At 37.3% G+C, this 26,924-nt stretch overlaps 1 protein-coding gene across 1 annotated transcript in view; it reads left to right on the top strand.

The window, feature by feature from the left end:
* The first annotated feature begins 542 nt into the window (after window positions 1–542).
* The window catches only part of LOC113480283 (cytochrome c oxidase assembly protein COX16 homolog, mitochondrial-like), a 44,543-nt gene continuing 18,161 nt past the window's right edge, over window positions 543–26,924 (top strand). The window contains exons 1-2 of the mRNA XM_026848939.1: window positions 543–641; window positions 9,195–9,272. Coding sequence (XP_026704740.1) covers window positions 576–641; window positions 9,195–9,272 — 144 coding nt within the window. The 5' untranslated portion in view covers window positions 543–575. The remainder of the gene's footprint in view (window positions 642–9,194; window positions 9,273–26,924) is intronic.

The following is a 26,924-nucleotide window of genomic DNA, read 5'->3' as shown; positions in this document are numbered from 1 at the left end:
CAGAAATTTTTGAGACTGGTTTCTTTGACTTTGAACTGCATGATTTCATTCCATTTCTGTTACTGCAGAGCTCTTTCCTCCAGAGACAATATTATATAGAGAAATATTTTATTATATTTTTTTCCAGGGTTTCATGTCTCCCTGACTAAAATTATTATCTCCTGTGAATACTTTAGAAAGTTTCTGTGTTGCTGCCCAAAGTCTTCCCAAGGAATTAAAAAAAAAGTCATGCAATTCTTGTCAGTTCCCCAGCTGTCTATTGAACTCTGAAAGCATCTCTGAAGCTGAACAAAATTGTGCTAAGAGATCAATTGCAGCAGAAAAGACAGTGAATCTATGCACAGAATCAGGAGCATGCCTTCGTAACCCTTTAAATTCTTCTGAATTTGTTGATAATACTGAAACCAAAGGCTTCTGTTAGATTCTTGCATCCTGTACATCATATTTTTCACTAGACAGGTACAGGACTTTATTATTCAGTACTGCTGGATTTTTTCAGTACCATATTTGCTTTTTTTACAGGAAAAAAAAAATCAAACTCTTTCATATCTTCCCTTCTTACACTGCATATTTGAATGAAAAATCCCTGTGCCACTTTTTCTAAAGGCTCCAAGGTTAAAGATAATATAATTCAAAGGAAGGTGCGTGTCTCATTATACACATGCATGCACAAATGTATATAAAATTTCTTTTTAGTGTAAATTATCTTGATCCTTTGTTCTTTTCAGTTGGGGGCTGTTAGAATATTTCAGTGCAGAAGGAATTTTCTTGGCTGCTCTTTTAACCTCAAACAGACAACAGCTTCCAGAGTAAGATGTGTAAATCACAGTTTTCAGTCATACTTTCTCAGAAGATAATGTTTCTTTGTGAGCACCAAAAAAACTGTAGGAGGTAGGAATTAAACCTGCAGGAAACCTTGATTTGTGAATGTTTCCTTTAACTCTAAACTTTGCAGATAAGAGATCTCTGCATGGCATAAAATAGTAAGCATGCAGGAGAGAGTGGTGTAGCCTGGCATGGAATATTTTAACAGCTTGAGCGCTACAGGGTGAATAGTCCTAAAGCACTGATAAAAATGGTAACATCTGTGTAGATTGGGGTAAGCTCCAGCACCCTTACAGATTTTGCTGTTACAATGGAGGGCTGTGCCACCTCTGTGGTAACTTAAACATCTTTGTCAGCTATGTTGACATCTCTGTTTCCTGTCATGATAATGGGAACTCTTATCACAGGAAGCTTAACTTACGATTCTTCAGGATATTCAGTTCTGTTGCAGAAGAGCTTCAGTCACTGCTGCTTTACATTCCAAATTCAACTTTACCTGACCAAAAGAGATGGGTCTGTCTATGTGTTCTATTGCTGCTGTGACGCTTCTGTAAGACCTTGAGAGAACAAGGTTCTCAGTGTTACAGCTGGTGGATCCAGTGTCATACCTTTCTTATGAGACACTGAACATGTAAGGTTACTTCTTTAGTGCAGTCAGAATGTTTGAAGGTTGCTGGAAGTTATTTTTTCCAGACAAGTATGAATGGTGATTCTAGATCATGGAGGAAACATGTTTGGATTTAAAGACTGCAAAGCAGCAATAGTTTTAAAATACATGTTAAAAAAAATATTTCATTTCACCACTTTCTAAAACTTGCATTTGTCATTCTGTTTCTCCTATTTTAGACAAGGATCTAAGTTGCAAAATGAATGTATAGATGCATTTCCAGTTCTGCTGTCAACGTGTTACAAGGGAAGAATTAAGTTCTGAGGATCTGAAGTAGCATCTTAGCAGACAGAAAATATAGCCTGTGGCTCATTTGATGATTTTTATTGCATACCTAAAATAAGTATATTGCACTATACATGTAGTGCTGCAAGTTTCAAATCTGCAGCGTGTTGCAACATTCTCTGTATCTACAGTTGTAGATCCTGACTTATTTTCATTTTTCTGTGTTTTTTCCTCATGCTGTAATGACTGTACAAGGTCCTTGCTTCTCCTTCTAGATCTTGTCTTTGGTGTTTTATGTGCTGTGCCTAGTTTTGCCAAAAGAGAGGATGTGGGTAGTTTGGAAGACTAAAAGTTTTTTCTGTGATTAAACATGATTCTAAAATATATTTCCATCAGTGTTTATGCACACAGACTGTACTACAATGCCATCTACATTGCTGCCTTGAACAGTGCAAGTTTACTCTGATAAACACTTCATCAAGAGACACCAAGAATACATGTTATGTACAGGACAAGAAGAAAGATGAGCTTAGAGAGAGTCCCTAACAATGCTGCAGCAATGTGGTCTGTTCTTTCAGGCACCCTTGGAGAGGGTCAGTGACATCTTAGGGCCTTGTTAATGAACCAGTTGTCTGTCAACCTTTTTAACAGACAACTTTTCCCAGACATCAGGACATGAAATTACACGTCTGTGGATTAGTTTTGTTCACTGGTGAAGTCAGGGTTGTCTGGACTGACGCTTGGAAATGTTTTGCAAACATTGTGAAGTGGTATTTTATTGTGCTGTGAGTCACTGAAAGTTTTACAGGGTTAATGAGTAGGGAAACTTTTTTTACCGTTTAAATAACTTAAGTTTCCAAAGATTTTTTTAAATACAGTTTCATAAAAAGCTCCTAAATTCTGTGTCCTGAGGTATGGAGGATCTGTCCATGAAAGATAAGAATGCTGAGAAATATGGAAAATGCTGTTCCAATGGACTAATCTGGCACTTGGGAGCTGAGGTTCTGTGTTGAGCCTCAGAACAGTAACATAAATACAGACTGGCCCATTTTCTCTGTGTGTTTAGTCCTGCTCTAAGTCTCCACCTTCTTTGAGGGGTGGTGAAAATAAAGATGTAAGATTAGTATTTATTATAGAGTATATTTAATATATATTTAATCTTCATCCCCTATCCAGTGTTGTCAGTAGGGAAGTATTACTTGACCAGCAGTGGTTTCTTTTTATGTTCTTTACTTGAAGATTTCAGTTTATTGCTGTTTTGAGCTGTGTCTGACACATCACGAGAACACCAGGTTGCTGTGGGATGTAAAGTTTCTCATTGTAGTGTACCTTAGTTAGATTTGAACCTGTGAGCAATGGGATAAGAAATTGAAATTTTGGCTTTTAGAAGCTTATGGAGAAAGAGAAGATGGTGCAAACTGCACCATTTCTAGGAGAAACTGCAGCTTGACCACCATGGCAGCCTTGGTTTTCAAACAGTTGTAACTGCTGAGTGAAATTCCCTGTCATCCAACCAGCCCAAGCAATGTTTGTAATGCAAAATGACAATGCTGTGGCTAAAAATGCCCTTTTTTTTCTAATGCTCACGCTAAGGAACATACAGGTTTATGTCTCCTGTGTTGTTCTTAGATTGGTTTCTATTAAATGCACTTCCTGTGTTTTCCAACATGTTATGAAAATGTCCATATTAAACAGACATTTTAATAAACAGAGGTTTTGTTTTCTTTCTAAGATGTAGTATGGTAGCATTGAAAGGATAGGGACAGGTTTTGTAGTACTTTGGCCTGTAGCCATTCATATTTGCAATCCTGAAAAATCACTGCTTTGAACATACTCTGTGTCAAGCCAATTAGCCTGAGACCTTGGGTCAAGTTTAATGCTCTGCACAGAGTTCTACATACTGTGAAAACTACACTCCTCTGCTTTATCAGTCAGCTATGGTTGGCTCCAGTTTATACCAGCTGCTCTCCTGGGTTGTCAGCATGTTATCCATGGGGTCATCTGCTGGCATATTTTATCCATTTTTGAATGTAATGCAGTTCAGTCTTTCTGCAATTTGAGAATTCTAGTATACATATTAAGTCGGTGCATTCTTGTACTTTTGAATGAAATAACTACTAAGGCACGTATAATTTTGGGGTTTGTTTTCCCCCCAAAGGAGGTCTCTGATCTGAAATAAAAATTATTTCCATTTGTTGCAGACAAGAAGAAAAGGTGGACCCTCTTGTGCTCCCATTGAGGGCGAGGAGAGGATTTAGGAAGCTTCTGAAAAGACTGCACTGTTTTTCTCTCTTCTCTGCAGTTTCAACGTTAGAGCCAAGTGCTGTTGTGGCTGTGGAAAACACACTCCTGAGAGAGAGATCTGGCAGAGGGGGGCGCTTCAGGTTAAGATGACTTGCCTGGGTCTTTTCTGGGACTGGCAGTTTGCCCTGCTACTTTATTTAGGGAGCAAAAAGGAGACTTCAGTCTTCTGGGCTGTCAGATTGCCATCTTTCACCAGTCTTGCACTGCACATATGACAGTTCTTTAAAGAGAAAACTCCAAAATCCTTTATACTGTGATCACTGCAGACTAAAATAAAATGATTCACATGGCTGTTCTAGTTTTGAAGCTCCTGGTGAATAGCTGGAGGGTCTTGCAGCAGCAGTCTTGAAGAAGAGCTTAGAAAACTATCATGTTCCTTCTCCAGTGATATGTATCATAACGTTTTCCACCACTCCATAATCTGTGTTGCCAACACTAAATATTATGATTTGGTCAATTTAGGGGTTTATGACATGTAATTTTGTCATCTGGCTTTCATATTTGGTACTATAGCAGGAATGGCTTTCTCTAACAACAGGGAAGCCTATACTATGGCTAGTAGCTGGTGCTGTCAGATAAATAGTTACTTGTTATTTTGTGAACACAAGGAGCTGAAGATGGCTGCTTTAGACTATGTAGGAAACTAAAAAAAGTAGCGATCTGCGGTAAGTTCTGCTGTTATTAGTTTTCAGTGACCATCTTGCTGTAGCTGGTGACAAATACAAGTATTTCTCATCCCAAGATGTGGTTCAAGGGATCAGTCTGTTGCCATCCATAACTGATTGCATAACATACTTCCCAGTGGAGAAGTGAACAAATAGAATTTTTAAAAGAGTGTTATTAAAGAGAATTTTGTGTCATTTTTTTACATAAAACATTTATTGAGGTTTCTGAGTATATGTGACAGATGGTGCTCTTATGTCACATCCTATCTTTCATTTTGTTTTGGAACATGCAAGTCGTCCATGCATGCATAATTGCATTACAACATTGTAGGGTTTCTTTGGTGTACTCACTGAAACATAAAGGAATAATCCAATGTGAGATCTTTAATGGGGGGTTGTGCTAGCAGTGCTGTTAAGCTGTTTGCTTTGATATTAAGTGCTGGCTGACTAGTATGCTTTATGATTTTTGGCTTCTTAAGGTAAACTTCAGGTGTAAAGGAAAAAGTGAGAAGTTCATAAGTCATCAATCTGTTGAATGCATTCGAGTAACTAGACAGATGATATTTAATATATAATAACACTTTTTGCTCCACATTCTGAAGCATATAAAATGAATAGTTGCCTCTCAATGAAAGAATACAGGTGTATTTGAACTTTCCAGCTTGAGTACACTTCATATGCCAGTGCCTTAACATTTTATGATGCAAGTTAAATATCTGTATGATTCTAAAAATGAAATGAAGATAAAGATATCTTAATTTTCATTATATGTGGCATTACTTTTCCCCTTTCACTTAACTGGAGAGTGAACTTGAGCTTGACTTCCATTAGAATGTTGTCAACCTAACTTTTGTTTATATGGCACCGTGAATAACTTCTCCTGTCTATCTTATGTCTGGACTAGTGGATAGAACAGACTGGACTTCACTGTTGCCCTTGGCTTACATTGAGCAAATTTGTCCGTTGTAGTGCTTTTTTAACTGAAGAGTGTTTTGCAAGGAATGTAGGGATTATCTCTATTTTACAAATTGGGCAACTAGAAATGTATGCTAGGCATACAGATATACAAAGCCAACAAGCTGATAATGTTGCTGGAATCTTTAACTTGAGTCTTATCCCACTTATAATTATTTTGACTGGTGACTTTTGATGCTTCATTGTTGTTTGTATGTATGCATTGAAGATAGTGAGGACATCTTTCTTAATAATGCAAAAAAAGAGAAAGGAAACACTTAAACCAAGTGAAACCAAGAATATTTCCACTCAGTGCATTGTCAGTCACTGAGTCCTTTACTATCTTTATTGCTATTATAGTTGCATAAATTCATTTATACCTTCTTTTATTGGCTTTTGAACATGGTTTTCAAAAATCTGATCAACTGAATAGCTGTCCATTGCTGCTCTGGCTTTTGTGGATCAAGGCAATTCATGCCTAGGGCTGTCAGCTAACTGTATTGACACACTGTTGGTTGATTAAATAGGTGTTGAATATGACTGATTTCTGGTCTGGTTTTGCAGTAAAGTCTTAGACATCATGTTTTGTTCTTTAGAACATTGGTCAAGTAAACTTGAAAACATTTTTGTGTGTATTCTGTGCTTCTGAAGATTATTTAATCTCCATCCTAACCTTCAAGCATTACACTGTGTAATATTTCAGTGACATTTGTAATTTCTTACAGCATCTATGTACTTTGACACAGCCTAACTGATGTTTCATCATAAGATAAATCAACCATTGCAGTATTGGAAGTGTAAGGGCAACTATACTAGTAATGGCTGATAAGCGACATGGGCCAACTTGCTAGGCTAGTTATGTTGCTTATGCTGGATGAAAAGTACATCAGAAACCAAGTGTTTTTTTCCTTTTAGTAGTATAAAGGTGAGATGAGTAAAATTAGTCTTGGGTCAAAACCTGTCTAAGGAAACTGATGTGTGTGTATCAACTTCTTTATCATTTGTATAGCTCCAAATGTAAAATGCACCGTATGATAGATGGTTGCTGTCAAAGGAGTGATAGGATGTGGTGAGACAAAGTGAGTAGCACATGACATGTCATGCAACAACCTTCTACTTGATTTTCCTTAGTTACAGTGTACATTACATAGTTTTAAATGATCAGAACTAAAGAATGTAATGTTTCTTTTTTATCTTGGAGCATGGCTTTGTAAGCTGCAGTGTACCTTTTCATTATGTTAAACAATAGTTGTGTTACGAGGAACAGGCCAGTTAAAGGTCTTGTACTTGTTCATATTGCATCTCATAACGATATATACTTCATGCAGGTTTGCTGTTGGGCAAACTAATATTTAATTGATATCACAAGTAATTGCTACTTTCTGCCTGGTTTAACAGTTGTGTACTGAACCATTTCTAGTGGAGTTGCTTTTGCCTCGGCATAGCCACTCTTTGTCAACATACTAATATACACAGAGGCGCAATAAGCTGTGGTTTGTAACAGCCATAAACTTGTCTATAGCACTTGTGATTTCCATTCATTAGACTCATAAAGTTTGTTAAATTAACTCATTAGCTGTTAATTAGCATAATACCTGTTAGGAGTTAAGGAATTTATGCTGAGGTGTCAACCATATTGAAATTAAATTATAGTCTTATTCTTGAGTCCTTCAACATTAATGTGTTACCCTATCTTCAGATGACAAATCTTGTGCTTTGACTAAATTTTGAATAATGTTCAGGTTCTTTTTAACCGTTTGAGTACTTTACTTTCTGTTTCCTGTTATTCTTTCTTACCAGAATACTGACACGAGGAAGACTTTTTATTTTTTCCCCTTTATATGAATACCATTTTTTCTGTTCTGTATTTTGATGATTCAGTATTTGCAAGAGCATCATCAGTTTCTTGAATAGTTACAAGTATGGTCCCATCCAGTTTTTGGTGGGTCATATTTCTAGTTGCTACCACATGATGATTTTCTGATTGGCTTTCTGAAATTTGAGTTCTGTGGCCTAGCAGCTGGGTAGACCAAAAATTTTGGCCTATTTGTTTCTGATTATCAGCTAGATTCTTCGACCTATTGAAAGGGCCAGGCCAGAAAGAGACTGTGGAGCCTTTAATGCCTGGCTATTGATGAAGGGTTCCCTGTGATGTGAACAGAGCATGTTAGTTCCTGGGTACCAGTCTGTAACTTAGCAGCATCTAAGGGTGTGTGTGGAGTGTGTTCATGTGGTTGTGAGTAGTTTTACCTGCTTGATGGGAAATCATGTAGTCCTGCAACTTTCAGAAGGAATGAATGTAGAAAGATCTTTTAAATTGAATGAATATGGCTTTGTGGCCTCAGTGACCTGAACTTTGGATAACATACTTTTTGGAAAGAGCATACATTTTGACTACCTGTGCAACATAATTTTAACAATTCTTGGACACAGGCCATTGCTGCAAAGCTAATATGTAGCAAGAAATCAACCAGCATTGTCTAGAAAAGGGTTACCAGTGCTGCAACAGCCTGTAATGAAGGACTGTAACAGCAATGCAGTGTGATAAAATAGGTTGGTGTTGGGGTTTAGGTTTGGGTTTTTTGGTGTTTTGTTTGTTTGTTTGTTTGTTTTCCCTACTCAGTTCCTTAGAGCTTCCTCATGCTTCCACCTTCCTTAGATGTACATCTCTAGATATGAAACCTTTTGACCTTCTATGCATCTGCCTTAATAGAGAACAGCAGACAGAGTCTGTCAGGTCAGAGCAGGAGCAAGAGGCCCGTTTCTTCCACAAAGTAGCTAGAAATCTAATTTTCAATTCCTTAATGGTGTTTGTTAACAATACTTGATCTTTTGTTTGGTCTGTCCATTTGTAATGGTAAAAATACATACACAGTTTTATGATATCCTTCTGTCATAAGAAAGAATAATTTAATGATTTCCTTATGTGGCTGTGAAGTTGTTCGTTCCCCCTTTTCTCCCTCTGTTATTCTTATTCATAAGCTTCACAGGTGTGGAGGGAATTGCAAGACAACCAAGGAGGCAATAATAAAAGTGCAGGTGCTCTGGATATAATTTCTTAGCCTATGTGATAATGTATCATTGAACTACAGCTCCAGTCAGATGGTCTGTTCAGAAGCTTAATTAGATCTGTTACACACAGACATCAGACTAAGTCAGTGTGGCATTGTTACTTCCCCATAGAGTTTGGCAATGAGAATAAATCCTGTGGTAGTAAGGTAAATGTTCCTTTGCTGCAGTTATGTCAGGAAGCCATATGGGAGGGAAAAGAAGGGGTAAGAGGAGAGGAATTCCCTAGAAAATGTGAGTCATGAAGCAGCTGTCTTTGTATGAAGGAGGAAATACGTGAAATCCAGTCTCAGAGAGTGAAAGAAGGCTCTGACTTTACATATACTCCCTCTTCTCCTATACATAAACTGATTACTGTCTTTAGTTCCTTGTGTTTCTGTTGGAATAATAGTAGGGTCCCTTGGCAAAGTGTTCTCTGCAAGTGTGCAAAGTGTTCTTTTTCATAAGAGTCTTAACATACCTGTTTTAATTTTCTTGTTTTTTAGCTGTATCTTGTTGGAGGATCTTTTGCACTCCGTGAATTTGCTCAAATAAGATATGATGTCCACAAACTACATGGCAAGGTAGTTGAAATTATTTTCTTCACTTTTCCTTTTGATTTCATTTTGTGTACGTACTGTCTTCTAAAGGATTGATAGAACGGGAATTTGCCTTTCACCACTGGGCCCTGGACTGCAGCTGAGGCTCTTAGGCAGTGAGTATTGTAGGTAACAACAAAGGGGCTGACATGGTGATGAATCTTTTTACTGTCTGTGAAGTGGATCAACATAAATAATTGAAAAATTTTCTTCTGTGGGTTGATTGTAAGTGGCAGTTCTGAATCCTGAGGAAGAAGTGTAGCATAACTAGGAGGAGGTTATTACAGAGATATTGTATCTGTTTTAGACTAAGAAAATTGATATTTTAAAAAGTTTGTTTTCAAACAACATTTGGAATTGAGCATAGAATGTGAGATGGTTTTGAGGGCTTGGCTTTGTGGTGACAGAGATAAGCAGATAACTTTAACATTGTGCTACATCCTGTTCTTTAAACTCCATAAAAGAAACAGTAGCTAGTCTTTACTCAGTATGTCAGAATATACTATATGGAGGAAGCCTTTCTTTAAAAGAACTGGAAACCTTGTGAATGAGGGAAGTGGCTTGCTTATTAGTGCTGCTTACATCTCCAAGTGTAGCACTAGTTCCAAATTGTATATGATACGATCTGAAAGGAGCATGGCAGTTCAGCAAAAAATAAAAATGGCTTGCTTTCCATAACTTTGTAAGGCACAGTTCTGCCATTGCAGTGCAGAGGCTTTCTGGTCTCAATGCTGCTGACTTGCGGGTGGCATGAAGCTTTTTTAAAGACTATATGGCACTTTATATAAAAAATTTTTGTATAAGACTCAGGATTCTGTGGCTTTCTACTGTGGCCAAATCTTTGAGATCCTGAGCTGTTGAGAGTTGGGAGACCCCCTTGTTTTGTCTTATGATTGTGGGCCATCTAAATTACTTTAATCTTTCTCACTGTTCCTTGTGTTGCATACCTAGCTGCAGCCTTTGAAGCACCATGTGGTCCACTCTTGTTCAGTCCTGTATTTGACATAGCCCATAGACAGGGGAGAGTAATCTTACAGATCTTTCCTCCAGTGATATCTTCTGAGTAGTTATTTTCAATTAGTCCTGGGTTTTTAAGACCAGTTATAGCCTTTGTTTTTTGCCAGCCAGATGGGGATCATATCAGGGGCAAGAATTTGCCTGTTGTGTTTCTGTAAGGTTTTGGTCAGATTCATACTCAGTGAATTATATTTGGCCTTCATGATCTGCACTGTGACTACAGCCCAGATTAAAAACCCAGTAATAGGTGTGCTCATTCAGATCTATGAGACTCCTTGTCCCAGCATTTATAATCAAGGAAAGCATCATTGAATTAGACAGTAGTACATGAAAGCTCTGAGGTGAAGCTACTACACCCTGGAGTTCCTAAGCTCTGAATAGCTGAAAGAGGACATCTGCATTCTGTGCTAACTGGTATTACTTAAGGCTGCAGCATCTCTTTGGTGCTTTCTTTTTCTTTTCATTATGATTTTATTTAGGAATAGATGAAATTTAAATAAAGAACAGTGCAGTATTGGCTGAGAGCTAGCAACACCAACTTTGGGCTCATTTGTAGACAGGCAAGTCAAAGCAATATGTCCCATGAATTTCTATTTCTGTGTCCATAAAAATAGAGTTAAGAACCATTCTAGTTCGTTAAGACAGCCAAAGAGATTAGAATATATTTTATCTGATAAAGAAACCTAGTTTAAAATGTACATGAAATTCAGGAAAAGAACATTAATCTAAATAATTTTAAAACTTAAAAATCTTGATGGTAATATCTGTTTAATTTGTCACTGGTTAAAATGTTTTTGTGTTTGAATAGAATATGCTTTTCTCATATAACATACTTTGACTAGTATAAGTCCTTATCAGAACAGGGACAAGAGTTCCTTTTGGAGGCTTGGACAGTTATATGCAAATCAAATAGGCAATAACATATATAGATTTTCTTTTTTTTTTTTTTTTTTTTTTTACAGTTGTTCTTTTGGAATAATAACTGTTTAATTAAATAACACTTTTCATACCAGGACCTCAAAAGACTTTAACAGAATTTAAATGAATTAAGCTTCATAGCCTTACTGTCAGAAAAGGCAGGATTATTATTTCCATTTTGCTGCTGAAAAAACAAGAGGTTGCAAGAAGTTAAGAAACAAATACAAAAGTATACTAGGATTTGTAATACCTGAGTGCCCATCTTTCTTGATCATGTTTTAAGGATGTGCAAACTATACATGCCCCCTGACTTCGGGAAGCATGACTTCCCAAACTTTTCTTCTTGCTAATTCAGCTGCTAGATAGACAGAATTTAGACAATCCTTTCATGGTATATCTCTACTATGTTTCAAATGATAAACTATGATCCCTTCCCTTCAAAAGTATTTGTCCTTTTCCTTTTTCAGTCTAACCATTCTCTTTGTGTTGAGAGGGAAACGACATTAGTAGGCAAGTTCTAAGTTGAAAATTGTATTTCGAAAGAAACTTTATAGTAGAACTAGTGTCTCTGTTTCAGTGACTGAGGGGTTAAATGCCACTTTGTGTTCTGGTGGCTTAATGAGCAAAAGCTGCATTAGTGATAATGCCTGTGCTATTAATGTCAAACTGGCTTTTGAAGAATGGTCCTTGATAAAGGCGTTAAAATTCAAGAGAAAATGCTGGTTTGGATTTGTGAGGGAGTATGGGTTGAGGGTGATGCATTGGACTGGGCCTAGGATTAGTGTTGGGAGAGAGACAGAGCCTAGAGCTGTATCTGGAGTGGGCCTGGGAAGGGACTGAAAAAGGAATTCTGTTGTCTTGTTCATTTGGGCAGTGACTTAGGATCTTGGGCTGAGGCTTAGCCGGTATGTAGGGTGGAAAGACAGAGCCTAGAGATGTAGTTGAAGAGGGCTATTAGCATCTCATGAACAGATATTTTATCCATTTGGTATTGTATCTTTGGATATCAGGGCTTTGTATATGCCTGTTTCTTGCAAAAGTAAAAAAAAAAATAATTTGGGTACCCCTTAATTTCCTCAGGATACCCAGGTTAGTCATATTCCTTCAGCACACTGAATGTTCTGCATTTAAAGTGAATTTACACTGAAACTCTTATTGATGTAAATGCTTGTTTATGCTAGTCAGAATTCTCCTGAAACTAATCAAGGATTTCTCTGTTATCTATTGTTGCCAAAATGTCCATTAATGGAGAAATCATTAGGTTAGGTAATTGTTTATTTTCTGAGAAGAATTTATGCAAGTCAAAATTGGTTTTATTAAACCAGGTACGCTTACAGGAAAATCATGTGGAATTAATGGAGAAGGAGTAAGTAGGTTTGTGTAGGCATTGTTCCAAACCCCTTTATTCTCAAATGGAAAACTAGGCCCTTTCTTTGTCTTATTTCTCGTTGTGTATGTAATTGAATAGAGATGTTTATTTAAAGAGGTTTTTTACAGAAAACATGACTTCTATTAAATACGCAGAAGATGCTTCCTTTCAACTACATAATAATAAAATATTTTTATTTACTGTGTTCCCATTGTTGTCATTCAGGGCATGGTAGAGGCGTGCTGATTCAGATCTAATTTTGGATATAAGAATCATGGACATGTGGAATGATTTGTACTGTTGACTGATTGCTACTGTAGAGGGTTGAAGAGTAGCAACATATTAACTACCTGGGAAAATCTAGGCTTTCAGACCATCAGCAAACCATTTAGACTAATAAGAGTGTTTAAGCTCCAAAACTGCTTTGTTGAAGAAGTGTTATTGCAAGACAGGTTCTCAGAGTATGGGCAGGGGATAGGACTGAACAAGTTCCTCCAGGGTAACATGCAACAGGAACACTTCTTAGGAAAGCTAGAATCTCTAGGTCATTTTGTCAGGAAACAAAACATCAGTTAGCTTTTGAAGTGTGCAGATGGTTCCTGCTGTGGATTATGTATGATAGTGTTACTGTACTGATCTCATTAGTGTTTACAAGATATGTAGATTCTGTTCAATTTTCCTTTGTCCTATGCAAAGTGAGTTCACCTCAGAAGTAGAATGCTAATAAATGAGAATAATAGTGTTTTCTGTCTTACTGAGGCAGAAAATACAGGCAGTGAAGAGTCGACACAAGTTCAATCTTTCCCCCTTACATGAATTTTGCCCTTGAATTGGCTGTTGTGCATTAAAATATGTATGACCATTGTGTGGCACTCTGGGAGTTAAAATCCAGGTGAAAATGAAAATACTTGACCTGTTCTTTTAGAATGCCATCCTCTGAGCAATAAAACTATAAACCCAGAAAGAGTATTAAAGGAGTGATGGTGGTGCTGTGAAGCATACTCATTAGTAACCATGCTAGGATCGTAAAGCTTTCTTTATTCAGACTGAGTAGATTGCCTTTAAAATTTCTGTAAAGAGAATGGCAGTGTTTTGAGCTCCTTAGTTAATCTTTTTGACCAATTGTCTGGCATGTAATTACCCATGAGACACTGCTTAGACACCTGCAAGGTGTTAGTGTTGCCACTATCAGTTCTCATTGATTGCATTTACTTGGTGTTTTGAAGTCCTAACTCGTGAAATGATATAACTGTGAGGATCTCAGCTTTCGTTTTAGAGTCATAGACCTTGGAGTTGGAAAGAAGAGCACATATGGTGCATAGAGGATTATCCTGTAAGCCTTGCTGTCCTTTCAAAAATAAAAGAATGAGGAGTGGAAGAGAAAGCTAGTACAATCACTTATGACACTCTTGACATTTTATTACTTTACAGCTGATCTTGTGATTGGGTTTGATAGTGATTTAAGTGTGTTGACTGTCTGATTGATTATACTCAGTATTACAGTTTTAGAATATTGTTGGTGGGTCCCTGGTGTTGTCCTTTAACATCATGTCTTGAAGCTCATGAATGGCTGTCAGGAAACTCACAGCAGCATGCAATTTAAATAACTTCCACTGATCTCACTGGAAATTTTATTTCCATCTTGTTCAGGTTCTTGCTTCAGTTCCCTCCTCTACCATGGAGCTCCTCTCTGCCTATGAGTAAGTCACTGAATTTTAGTGAGTTTCACTTGCTCAGTCTGTAAAAGGGAGCTAATTATTGCTGCTCTACTTTATGTAGGGAACAGGAAAGTTAATTAATTCAAAGAGAAGAAATTACTTAAATTCGAAAGAGTATTTAAAAAAATATTTCTTTAGGTGATGTCCATTAATTCAAGTGTTTTGGTCAGGGAGAAATACTGTAGGAGGAATCAGAAGCAGAGGGCAGAGGACTGACCAGTTTCCACAAGGCTTTTATATCAGGGGAGAACATAACTGGCATTTGCCTCAGGAAGGTCCAGGAAATCAGTCCAGCATTTTGTCATTATTAAGTAGATACTTGGGAAGTAACTGGTATCTACCTATTAGAATGCTTTTGTGTTGCATTCTAAATATTACTCTGGTTCACAGACATACTGCAGTTTGTTTCAAACTGATGAGTTGAGATGGTGACAGCTGCAGCAGCACAGTGTTTAAATGAGGTTACAACATCCACCCAAAAAGGGGAATAAATCTGCAAGTGACTGGGCCAGACTTGCTGGCTGACACGTTCATATTGCTGCCATTATGTAAACCAACTCAGGTATATCTACAGGAGTTGCACACATCGGCATATCCGGAAGTATTATAACTAAAATTGACCAGTGGTTTTTGCTTCTATTTTACCTGCCTATGAACTCCACCTGGATAGGACTTCTGCGCCTCAGCAGGTTTGTTTTGTTTTTTTGGTTTGTTGTGGTTTTTTCTTTCTTTTTTTTCTTTTTTTCTGAAAAAGAAGAATTACAGAATTAAATGTAATTTGAAAGGTTATCATAAAGTTAGTATGGTTTCTGAACAATCTGTTGTGTTTCCCTATGTTGCATCATTTTACTCCTTTAAACAATGTGTTTTATGAGATGGAGATTTTAAAAGAAAATCACCTAAACTTCTGAATATGTCTGCAGCATTTAAAATTACACAAATAATGCTATTTTTTACTTATAGTTGTGGGCTGTCAGCAGATTGTCCCCATCATTAAACGTATTGTGAGCTACTAGTACTAGGTAGAGCTGCTTTACTGCAAGCTATCTTATTTGAGGACCTGCATCTGTGTTAGAAAACAGTATTTGCTCTATTTGCAAAGGTATCAAAGATACTAAGAATTTAACTGAGGTAGCAAACTGTATTGTAGCAGGATGTAAAGGAGTATTTTTCACTTCCCTCAAATTGTTCAATTGACTGAAAATGGAAAGCTATTTTCATTGCAGTTCTTAATGTATAAGCATTGATGCTTGAAATCGTATTACACCTTGGTGTTCCCAGAGATCATAAGTCTGACCAAAACTTGACGTGACTTCACCATTTCAAGGTGTAATCTGGATAGGCCAAGTCATTGTGATTGGACTAGACTGGCAAAGCCCGTGGTGGTGTAGTTTGTTCTAATGACAACTAATGGAGTTAACGCTATTTCTGCCAGCCCAGGCCTTTCCATGCACTCAGTTATCTTCTGTGTTCTACAGGCTTTCTGCTTGATTTTGTTCCAAATGGATTTAGACTCATCCTCTAGACTTCCTGGTGTGCCAACACCCCCTACCAATGCTAAGGTCAATTTAAATTAACTCAAAATACTCTAAATGGGTTACTTGTAATATTAGAGTTAGGAAAGTTAAATTTAAACACTTAATATCTGCTCGGCTAAATCTAAATGTATGTTTGTGATGCTGTGCACTGAGGCAGAGATTCATCTCATTCATGTTTCCATTGTCTTAAATGAAATGCCGAGTTTGAGATAGCTATCCAGGCAGCCCATATAGATAGTCTGAGAGAGAAATGCCCCCATAATATGCTTCATTCAGTTTTAAAATAGATGTTTGAAAAATGTGTTGTTCTCTTTGGACCGATGGGAAAAGTAGAGAGATTGAGCTCAACACTTTATTATATTGCCACATTTCAGTGAGATGAGTACCATCCTTGGTGTATGAATATATTTCACAAGTGAATGCTAGGTGAGGTAAACCTCTGCCTGACTTCAGGGGCAGACAGGTTAGGTTTTTGGACACCCATCTTAAAGGGGGATTTATTTTTTTCTAGCAATGCTCATCTCTATTCAGCTGACTGTAAGAGGAGCATAGAGACTTTATGCTTCAAGTCAAAAGTTTAGATGGATAAAATTAAGTGACATGAAGCCTGTCCTAAATATTCTTCCCCTGGAGCTTCATTGGCAAACTAGCAGATGGCTTGAAGGTAGCGGAACTCTTATTTAATCCGTCATTTATGTCTGAGGCGTTCTTTGATTCTGGAGAGTTTCCTCCATGATTTCCTAAGAGGTTGTGTTAAAAACATCCTGTTTGATTTGAGTGTGATCAAAATCAGAATATCTTTAATTGGTGTCTGGTGGAATTTTCTACATAGGACAGGTATCTTTTCTAAGCTTGTCAGCAAGGGAATGTAGAATCATTTTAGCATTTTAGAATAATTAAGTCTTCTCATCTAGCATTTTAGCATTTATTTATTTATAAATGCATCTTAATGTGTTTAATTGGTTTCAGTAAGCTAATTATACAACTACAGTGTGGCAAGGGATTGATGTTAGTAGTTATTGTTTTCTTCTTTTTTCTTTAAGCAGGTCAGGTTGGCCTGGTCTCAAGTCTAATAAAGACAAACTTTGGCTAATTTCCTTGTGTAAGTAGATTTAGTTGATTTTCAAAGACTAAATTCATTAATGAGCTTGGCCCCAAGTCCTTCAATGATTAAGAAGATAATACATTGAAATGTTGTTGGGTGCTTTAGAGAATGTGAGAGGCATACATTTATGATTGCTTAGAGGAGAAAAAAAAAAAAAAGATATCTTTGTCAGTCATTTATGTAATGAAGTGCATTTTACTAAATTTAAAGGAGACTTTGCTTTCAAGCATGGCCTGCTTAGTGGAGGGTTTTAGAATTGGATGTTAAGTGAGGCAGCCTGGCTCCTGATTGATGGCAAAGCAGGTGCCCTTATAGTGTCTTTGTTTCTGTTGGCAGGGGGAATTTGGAACTTGTTACATCTTTTGACCATGGTTCAGAATCATCCAGGGTAGTAATTTCAGTCCTGCAATGTGGCACAGAAATGAAAGGGTAGCAGAGCTTTTCATACTCTGTATTGTGGTGGTACCAGATGTTCAGACGTCAGTTTTCTTTCTTGTTTCAGTTCAGTCCAGAGGGACTGTATAGAAATGAGCTCTTTATCCATGCTATTCTTCAAGACTTTGAGGTTCAGCTGCTAGCATTGGGTTCATATTTTTGCATTGATTTCAGCAAAAGCTAATCCATTTTGCTTGAGCTCAGATGACTTCCCTGCTGTCTCTAAACAGCTGCTTACTGAATTTGCTGTGATACCAGACAGAGGTGTATGTTTTCATTTTTCAGATTTTTAATGGTTTTATGTTTCAGATTTTTTGGTTTAGCATATTAACCACCATTTTTTGTAAAAGGCAAATATGTAGTCAATCTGGGATTCAGTAAGATTTTTGTTGCCCCATTCTGAGGCTGACACTGTGTGTATGCTTTTGAATAGTTTCCAGTGATTTTATCTACCTAGACCCACTGCTTATTGTCACCACAAACAGCTTAAAGCACTGTAAGACAACCTGGAGATAGGGTATTGCCTGTACCTGCCATTTCATACCATCTTGTGGCAAGTTGAAATAAAAATGAGACGAAAGCCATCTAGTCTGTTCTGATGAAACCAGCAGACCTGTCCATACCAGAACACTTCTATTAATAACCTGAAACAGGTATGGGCTCTCAAAATCACTATATGGTTATTAAAAGTTGGGACAGTCACATTAAAGCTGGATGGGATGATGTTAATAATAGTAATGCAGAGATTATTTTGGTGATATGTGTGTTCACTGGTGAAGTAAAGCTTTACTAATTTTTAACTTTGAAATATCTGGTTTTTAAAAGAATCTTTAGTTTCAATCTTGTAATATTGTGCCAGCTTAATTTTTTGTCAATGAATATGAAAAGCTATTGTTAATGATACTGAGTTTGGCCAGAGACCCTAAAAAGATAGTATTCAGGATTTCCATGGTAAAGTGTTTCACTGAATCTTTGTCAAGCTTTTTTAATAAGTTTTTTTAATGAAGAAAAGCCCTTACTTATCAGTTTCCATGTATGCAGTGGTTACTACTACTGTAGAAATAGCAGGGTTTGTCTGCCATCCATGCTAGGATGTCATGCTATATCCTCTGTGTAAGGATACATTAATAAACATTGAGTCAAAAATTGCAGGTCTCTGACAGGCAGAGAGGTCTTGTGCCTTTTATAAAGAATGGAAAATTTGACTTAAAGTTTCAGGGGCTTAATATCTGTATAGATCTAAAGTTTTGATTCTTAAAGCTTCCATTCTGTGGCTACCTGGATGTGTATTGCTTTTGGACTGAAGATCCTTTACATGCCTAAAATTCTGCTTTGGGTCAAGCTGTCTAGTACCATAGTTTTCATGGTGCTGCATAGCTTGGCACCTATTAAATATATAGAAAACCTTTTAGGCTCCATTAAATAGATATTCCTCAGGCTGTGTTAGCTGAGATGTGAGCACTAAGCGAGCTGTTGAGTACAACTTGTGAGGCTTCACACAAAATGGCTGTAAAAGCAGAGGGATCCTGCTTCCTGACCTGCTGGTTCAGCCAGAGGGCAGGTACCCAGGATATGGATGAGACTTTAAAGGCACATCTCCTTTCTCTGGGAAGCATGCAATAACTGTAAATGTGTGGGTTGCCTGGACTTGCAGGCAGTATCAACTTTCTTTTTTAATACTCATCTCTGTATGGAACAGTTAAGAAATTGGAAGAATAAGGGAGGAGATATGATTGTGAGCTAGTGGTTAGATTATATATGTGAGGTAGGGGAAATCTGTTTTTTAATTCCCATGCCATTTAGCATTTCTATATTTTTATCAAATGAGTATTTGATATTAAGCATCTTGAAGCTGGGCTCCCTTTTGTCAGGGCACTGTTCTTTCTCTGAAATGAGGGATTTGGTTTTTTTCTTTACAACAAACAAAACCTGGTCCTCCTCACTCTGAGATGGCTAAAGACTATAAATCCTAACTGGAAGGAGGTATCTTCTTGAATCTCAGCACAAGTTGTCTAGTATTTACAAACCCTTCAGCCTTTCCTCTTGTCTGTAGTTACTGCTGCTCTAATTGCTGCCCAATGGGTATCCCTTTTCTAAGCATCTAAATATTATCTTGCTTTTTTTTTTTTTTAAATTCCAGAAATCTTAATTCAGGCTGTGGATTTTGCTACACAACCAGGTGCTCGGTCACTGTAAATCTAGTTCTGAATCTTCAGATGTGTGTACTAACACATATGTGCCCATTGCTATTTACCTATCTTGAACTAGTAAATACCTTGGTGCCCCTATGCATTCTTCCAGGTGTATGCAAGTTGTGGATGCACTTAGAAAATTGACTTAGAGTGCCTCATGTGAGGGCTCTCATATTTATGTCTGAGAAATTCAGGACTGAATTTGGGTCCTATCTGGCATGTCTTATTTGGACAGTAAAGGGAGCATGCTAGGTATGTTCTCCATACAAGGTAACTGTCTAGATGCTTAAAAGTCCCAGTGGATATACATTGTCCGGGATTTCCAAGCCACATTAGAGCTACTACCTGACTATGCTGACCATCATCTGGAATTTCCAGGCAAATGGCCAAATTTGTCCTTTTTTTTTTGCCAGGACAGAATTTCTGTGTGGAAAAAAAGGGCTGTGTCTGGAGAAACGTGGACATCTGGCAGCTTTACCTCAGATTATTGAGCTTCTCTGTGATGAAATAAAAAATAGAGTGGAAGTATTAAAAGATCCTTGTTTTAAACAGAAGCCATTTTTCCATTTCATAATTCTTGATGGTGTTTCTGTTTTCAAGATTAGATTCAAATGAAGAGAAGGTTATTAACTAGAGAAACTCATTCTGATGCTATTGCAAGTGGAACTAATTTCAGTACGTAAAATGTTGATAGCTTTCAGATTTTTACATTTTATATACTACCAAGAATTCTGTTTGGATGCTTTAAATCCTGTCACATTGCCACAATTAATTACTAGTATTTTTGCCTTGCAATTGAAGTGATTACAAGTGTGTAATTTAGCTTCAGGCAGCTTTTAGCCAAAACATGATTTAATATCCAGCTGTTTTTCCCCTCACCTCCCTCAAACACCAGAAAACATCTAGCCTTCCAGACTCATCTTGTGAAGCCAATAGCCATGGTGTCAGCAGATTGAAGCTCAACAGATCTACTGGGGTCCCAGTCCCTAGATCAGGATTTTCTGTACTTCTAGACTTGTAGATCACTACAGTTTTTTCCAATAAATTGTTGAAAACCCTTTGCCCAGGAATGTTTCCATTTTAAGTGTTATCTCTTTCTAAATGGACCGTCCCTTTCTTCTCCTTTGTGTTTTGAGACTAGAAAAACTCAAGTCAATTAGCTCTGTTGCAAACTACAGCTATGCAGCAGTCTGAAAAAGCAGAGTCCAAACTCATGTCTGGAGTACAACCACTAATGAGAGGGGAGAATGCATAATCTGTCTCTCTTCAAGTATTTGTCACTACAAAAGGCATTTACAGGTTTGCTTGTGATTCAATAGGTGGTACGTTTTCCCCAGAGTTGCCACTGAACCTTCTGTATGTTGTGTCAGGCAGTGCTTAACTGCCTTTTTTTTTTTTTATGAGACATAAAAATGAGACTTTTGCCTTTAAAACCTTAATGAGTGCTGAAATTAGTGTTGTAGCTGGTACAACATCATGTCTTGCCTCCCTGGAGCACAGCTCAAGGAGGGTAGAAGGTATCTGAGATTGTATATGTTGTCCCTGTGGGAGTAGATGGGCAGCTATGGGGTCAAGAAATTCACCAGCTCTCCCTTAAAGTCCCTCCACTTCTGCACCCTTGAAGATGATGTGTGCTGTTCGTAAAGCCTACCAAGAGTGAGCTCTGGGGTGATTCCGAGCGGGATGCTAATTTAGGTATTCCTAGAGGAACCTTTCTGTCTTCATTGGTTACAGAGAGAATTTAGGAATGCAAGCTTTCTGGATGCTGCATAGAGAGATGACTTGTCTTATTACTATCTAAAATGTATGAATTAAACCTTCTGCATTCATAATACCCACTGAATTTAGTAGAGTTGTTTTGTTAATGTTGGATATTTAGCCCTTATAAGTACATCTGGAACAATAGGAAAACAGTAACTTTGCTACTCATGTTTTAAATTTAATTACTCCAGATCTTACCATTATAACTTTCTCTAATGTACCCATCAGAATGTCTGAGCCTTTGTGACAGGTAGACGTGTTATTTGTTAAAAGTGACAAACTGTCTTTCAAAAGAAAATAGCGTGGGATGTACAAATGCATTGCAAATTCTAGTAATCTAAAATATAGGTAATTTGGAAGATGAAAGACTTTCTCTAAGTACAAAGTATGTGAATAGACTTTTTACTCTAAAACTTCACTAGATGTCAGTGTGGAAAGTATTTTTACTTAAATGCTATGTGAACTGCAGGGTGAGAAGTGTTTATTCCTTTAACACATGCATATTTAGGATGGCAGTTATTAGAATTTGGTACTTGGGGGGTTTCTCAGTATATAATTTGTAGAAGTGCGGTTTCAGAACAACGAAAGCAATTCTTCTAAGTTCACACTGGGGTCTGGAAATTGTTTCTGTTAAAATAGACATAAAGTAAAAAATTGTTTCGGTACTTACAGAAAGTTGAGATTTGTATTATAAATCAAAATTACATTTAAAAACGTAATTAAAAATAATTATTAGGGTTCAAAAACCAGACTTTTTGGTTTTGTTATGTATTGTTGATTTGAGTCAGCAAAAATTTTAACATACTTTCTTGCTGTTGGTTTGTGAAAACTGAATTTGTTTGCATGAGGGTACCAAGTATATTTTTCACATGGCTCAAGACAGTGTTTAGGCATTAGCTTACACATTTTAAAAAAAAATGCATATATCTTTATATATTTTTAAGTTTGGTTAAGGAAAGTATTCCTAATCTTCAAGTGTGCTTGTGCATTCTTTTAACTGTATTGTGTTTATATGGTCTTTGAAGAATCAGACTATCTCTGTTCCTCCATGAGTTGGAGTTTTTTGAGGTTTTTTTGTTGTTTTATTGAAGCTTCAATGCTTTTATTGAAGCTTTAAGATTTGGTCTCCTGTGAGATAGTTTGACTTTTCCCTTTAAATAACTTATTTTATGTTTCTGAAGTGATACACCCAGTGAAAGGTGGTGGTTTAGATATTGTATGGTCCTTTTGGTTTTGCTACATTGTTAGAGTAAGCTGCTACCTGGACTAGTTTACCAGGACAAGCCTAGCTGAAGTGTCAGTGAACACCTGAACACAGGTATTTCTGCTGAAGTACAGAACTGAAGACGACACCCTCTCCAATTCTATTCTGTCTGCTATTACAGCAGTGAAAAGATTAAGACGAGAGGAACACAGCCTGCTTGCATGCTAACTTCAACTGCCAATTCATAATTTCTCTCTTGAAGTTACTTGCTTTTAACAGAAACTTAAGTGACTTTTCTGTTTTTCAGAGTTAGCACAAAGATGTTGATCCTGTCCAGAGTTAGGATATGCACTGATTTTCCATCTTTAACTTTGCTTAGTAGGTACATAGCCATTGAAAAGCAATCTTTTAAAAATACGATTAAAAATGTTGACCCTGCAGGATTTGCATCCAAAAGTTGTATTTTGTATTTATTATTTCTAGCTATTAAGTATTTTCTATTTAGAGGCAAAAAGGGTTTTTTTTTGCCTTAATACTGGCATTACAAATTCTCATACCTCTGTCTGAGTCTTTCCATATACCTTAGGGGTGCTTTCAGTAGCATGTCTGTTAGTCTCAGAAAGTTAATGAAGATGGAATCAATTAACCCTATAATTTGGATACAGCAAATCATTGTTTAGTAAATATTCAGGAACTCTTATTAAAGTTCTTTCTGTGTTTGTTCAACTTTTCTTCATAGTAAAAGCTTTTGCTTTTGTCAGTAAAGGTCACATGATTATGAATGCTGGAGTTCAACATTTTTCATATTGGAACTGGACTTTCCTTTTGCATATATTGGTTAATGCTGTACTAATAGTAAGTAACAGGGTGATGGGGTAACTGAAATATGCTGAAAACGCATTTGAAAATGTAAATGTCAAATATATATATATATTAACAGTAGACACATTATAAGAAACTTTGAGAGATTTGTTAAAACATTGCAAAGAGCTCACTTGTAAGTTAAGGTATGATGAAACCGATATTTAAAAACTTAAAATTTTTTAGTAGATTTCATTAATCTTTCAAAAATCATACCCCCAGGTTCAGGAGAAGAAGAAAAGGAAATTTTAAAGTACTTCTTTATGTAACATTTCCTTTCTCTGAACTGATACCTTAAGGGTGTTTAGTTATGTCCTGTACTTCACAATGTTTAAGTGGCTGCAGAAGGACAGGTAAAGCATACTGAAGAGACTTTACAAAGCACCTTGAGAAACTGTCTTTTAATATTGTTAAAATGTGACTCTTGCTGTTTTCTCTGTCAGTGTTTTGTGATGGCTGACTCCACAAATTCTGCAACTGTTTTTTCAGGGTAAGAATCTTTTTTTGTGACCAGTGGTCTACATTTTGGCCCACAGGAAAGAACATGCTATTGCCTTACTTTTCACCCCTTTCTGTGATGAAAAAAAAAGATGCATTAAATCCTCTGATAGTAAATTAGGCTGAACCACTCATGCCTTTCTTGCATAGTTTACACCATGGATCTTCAGCATGTTCTATCCATTTCACCTGGGAGGGCTTACGCTTTTGTTTCTTGTCTAGGAGAAAGTAAAAAGGACATTTGGGAAAAAACTGCACAGAATATTTTGCTAGTTCCTCCCTTTGTACTGCTGGGTTTCAGGGAAACCAAAATGTAACGAAGCCCAGGAATGCCAGCTTTGAGATCCTGTATTGGAGAGCTCTGCCATTCTGACCTCAAGATGAGAGGTGTGGTTGGGTCTATACTTAGAACTGGTTCATCTTTATGCATGCAGCAAAATTTGATTTTCTTTGCAGGGACCTTTCAAAAAAACCACCAAGGGTCTTACTGTTAGTTCAGACTTGTGGGGATTTTTCCTGTTAGAATATTTTATTTTGTACTGGAATTAACAGTTTTTAGACTGAATTTTACTGTGAAATGAAACTTATGCTAGCATTCTCAGAGCCAAGGTTTAAGGCACTAATTTATGTTTTATAAATCAAATAAATAAATGTGCACCTGCAAATCAAGCTGGATGCAAAAGCATAAAAATCATTGATTAAATGCTTGAGTACTATCTTCTTGGAACTGAAAGCTATAGAATTCTTATTGGTTTTGATGACTTTGCATATGAGAAATCTAGATATGCTTAAGTGCTTGCTGAAGTATGGGATGATTTGGTCATCATATTAGCCTTTAACTTATTTGCATTTTCCATGGCATTATAATGTGAAAATGTATGGTCCAGAGTTTGGGATTGTGGGTCTTTTTTTGATGCATCTGGAAGCAAGCCAAAGATTTGGATTTTGAGAGTCACTGGTGCACCATGTACTGTAACTCTGGGAACTACTGCTGTAATAACATTTTATATTGCTGCTTTGGAAATGTCTGCATTGATTTCTGTCAGAGGCTGGAAGAAATGCTTTTCTGTTTAACTGTCTCTGTTCTATGCAGATTTTAGGAAAGGGTCAAAGGACATAATGCCAGGTTTTGCATTGAGTCTCAGCTGTCTCCCCAGTGTTCAGAAGTATTCCTATCCAAGTGTATGCAGTAGCTTTACCAAAGTGTTTTTCATGTATTAAATATTATAAATAATGTAGATAAAGAATGTTGTGAATGAAATTGCACAAAATGGTATGTTTTGGCTTGCCCTTCTCTGTTACCAAAGACTGTATGCCAAAGAGTTTGGCATAAGAACAACCTTTGTTTTACTTTACAACCTTTACAAGCTTTGTTCCTTTAATTCCTTAAGTAGAACGGCAGTCAGCTTGGTTGTAGTTTACACTGTACTTCCTGAGTCCTGGGATTTATCCTCTCTTGTCTACAACTTCTCGCTCTGCTCATAAACCACAATTTGGAATATTTATGACACAGACTTTTGTAACAATTTGTTGGAGTCTTTTCTTCTCAAGGAAAATTAAAGTTGACTGATCCATGCAAGATTGCTGATTTTCCATTTAGAGGAGTTAGGCATATGATAAATGTTTTCAAAGATAATTTACTGGGAGAGGCAGAACCAGCGGTTCTGGCTTACTCTTAAGTTTAAAAAATGGGTGGGGAGAACAAAAAGAATTTCATGTAAACATTCATTTTGTGGACTCTCTGCGTTGTGGATACTGCAGAAGAATTGTGTCCCATCTATTTATGGTGGTGTGAGCAGATGGAAAAAAAAAAAACAAACAACTTTATTCATGTTCATTACATTCAAGCCATTGCTGTTCCCTATTTCCAAAGTAAAAGCTGAAATCTTTCTCAGTGGCATATTATTTTATGGACGATAGGGTACGAAAGGATGCTTGTGTTTTAGTAAAAATAACTAAATGGTTTTAGGGTGGAAACATCATCTACTGCCTTCTGGAAACGCTTGCTAGATGGAAGGTTGTGTAAGATGTTGGTGTACAGATATTTGGTCAGTACATTCCAGTCTCTGGACTCAAGTATACAACTTACTGCACTGACTTATGTGAGAGGAGACTGTTAAAAGCACAGTCCTCTTCTCATGACATGGTTGTCTCCTGACAGTTTCCTTGTGTATTAATTGAACCCTTAATTTTAGAAGATGTAATATATTCGAGACTTGGTTTGTGCTAAAACCCATGGCCAGAAATAGCAAGTGGACAAACAAATAATAATGGTTATAGCTGAGAGAGAGCCTGCTTGTGAAAGGGGACTATTTAAATTACAGATCCAGGTATACGTGTATTGCGGGTGACTGGGATGCTACCCTGAAAAACAGAACGTGAATCAACTTGCTCCTCCTCTCTTAATGCTGAACAGGAGGGACATCGCTAATCTGCTTTGTATTCCAACATTTCATAGAATCACAGATTGGCTTGGGTTGGAAGGGACCTTAAGGATCATCCAGTTCCAACCCCTCTGCCATGGGCAGGATCACCTTCCACTGCATCAGGCTGCTCAAAGCCCCGTCCAACCTGGCCTTGAACACTGCCAGGGAGGGGGCATCTACCACCTCTCTGGGCAACCTGTTCTGTGTCTCACCACCCTCACAGTAAAGAATTTCTTATATCTAATCCCAATCTACCCTCTTTCAGTTTAAAATCATTACCCCTCATCCTATCCCTACACACCCTGATCAGTAGTCCCTCCCCAGCTTTCCTGTAGCCCCCTTTAAGTACTGGAAGGTCTCCCTGGAGCCTTCTCCAGGCTGAACAATCGCAGCTCTCTCAGCCTGTCCTCATGGGAGAGGTGCTCCATCCCTCTGAACATAAAGAGGGGATAGTGATGGTGTTCTTTAGGTTCCTTTCTGGAAGAGCTATTCTTTCCATATCCTGGAGGAAAAGTTAGTGACATATGTGACTTTCACATCCATTCTCTGTCTGTATTATTTGCTTCTGAACTGAAATGAACTGTGGTCACAGAGG

This window comes from Athene cunicularia (genome assembly GCF_003259725.1).
Source record: "Athene cunicularia isolate RWA chromosome 5 unlocalized genomic scaffold, athCun1 chr5_part1, whole genome shotgun sequence".
In the NCBI taxonomy this organism is placed as follows: Eukaryota; Metazoa; Chordata; class Aves; order Strigiformes; family Strigidae; genus Athene; species Athene cunicularia.
This window is presented reverse-complemented; position numbering and strand designations above follow the sequence as displayed.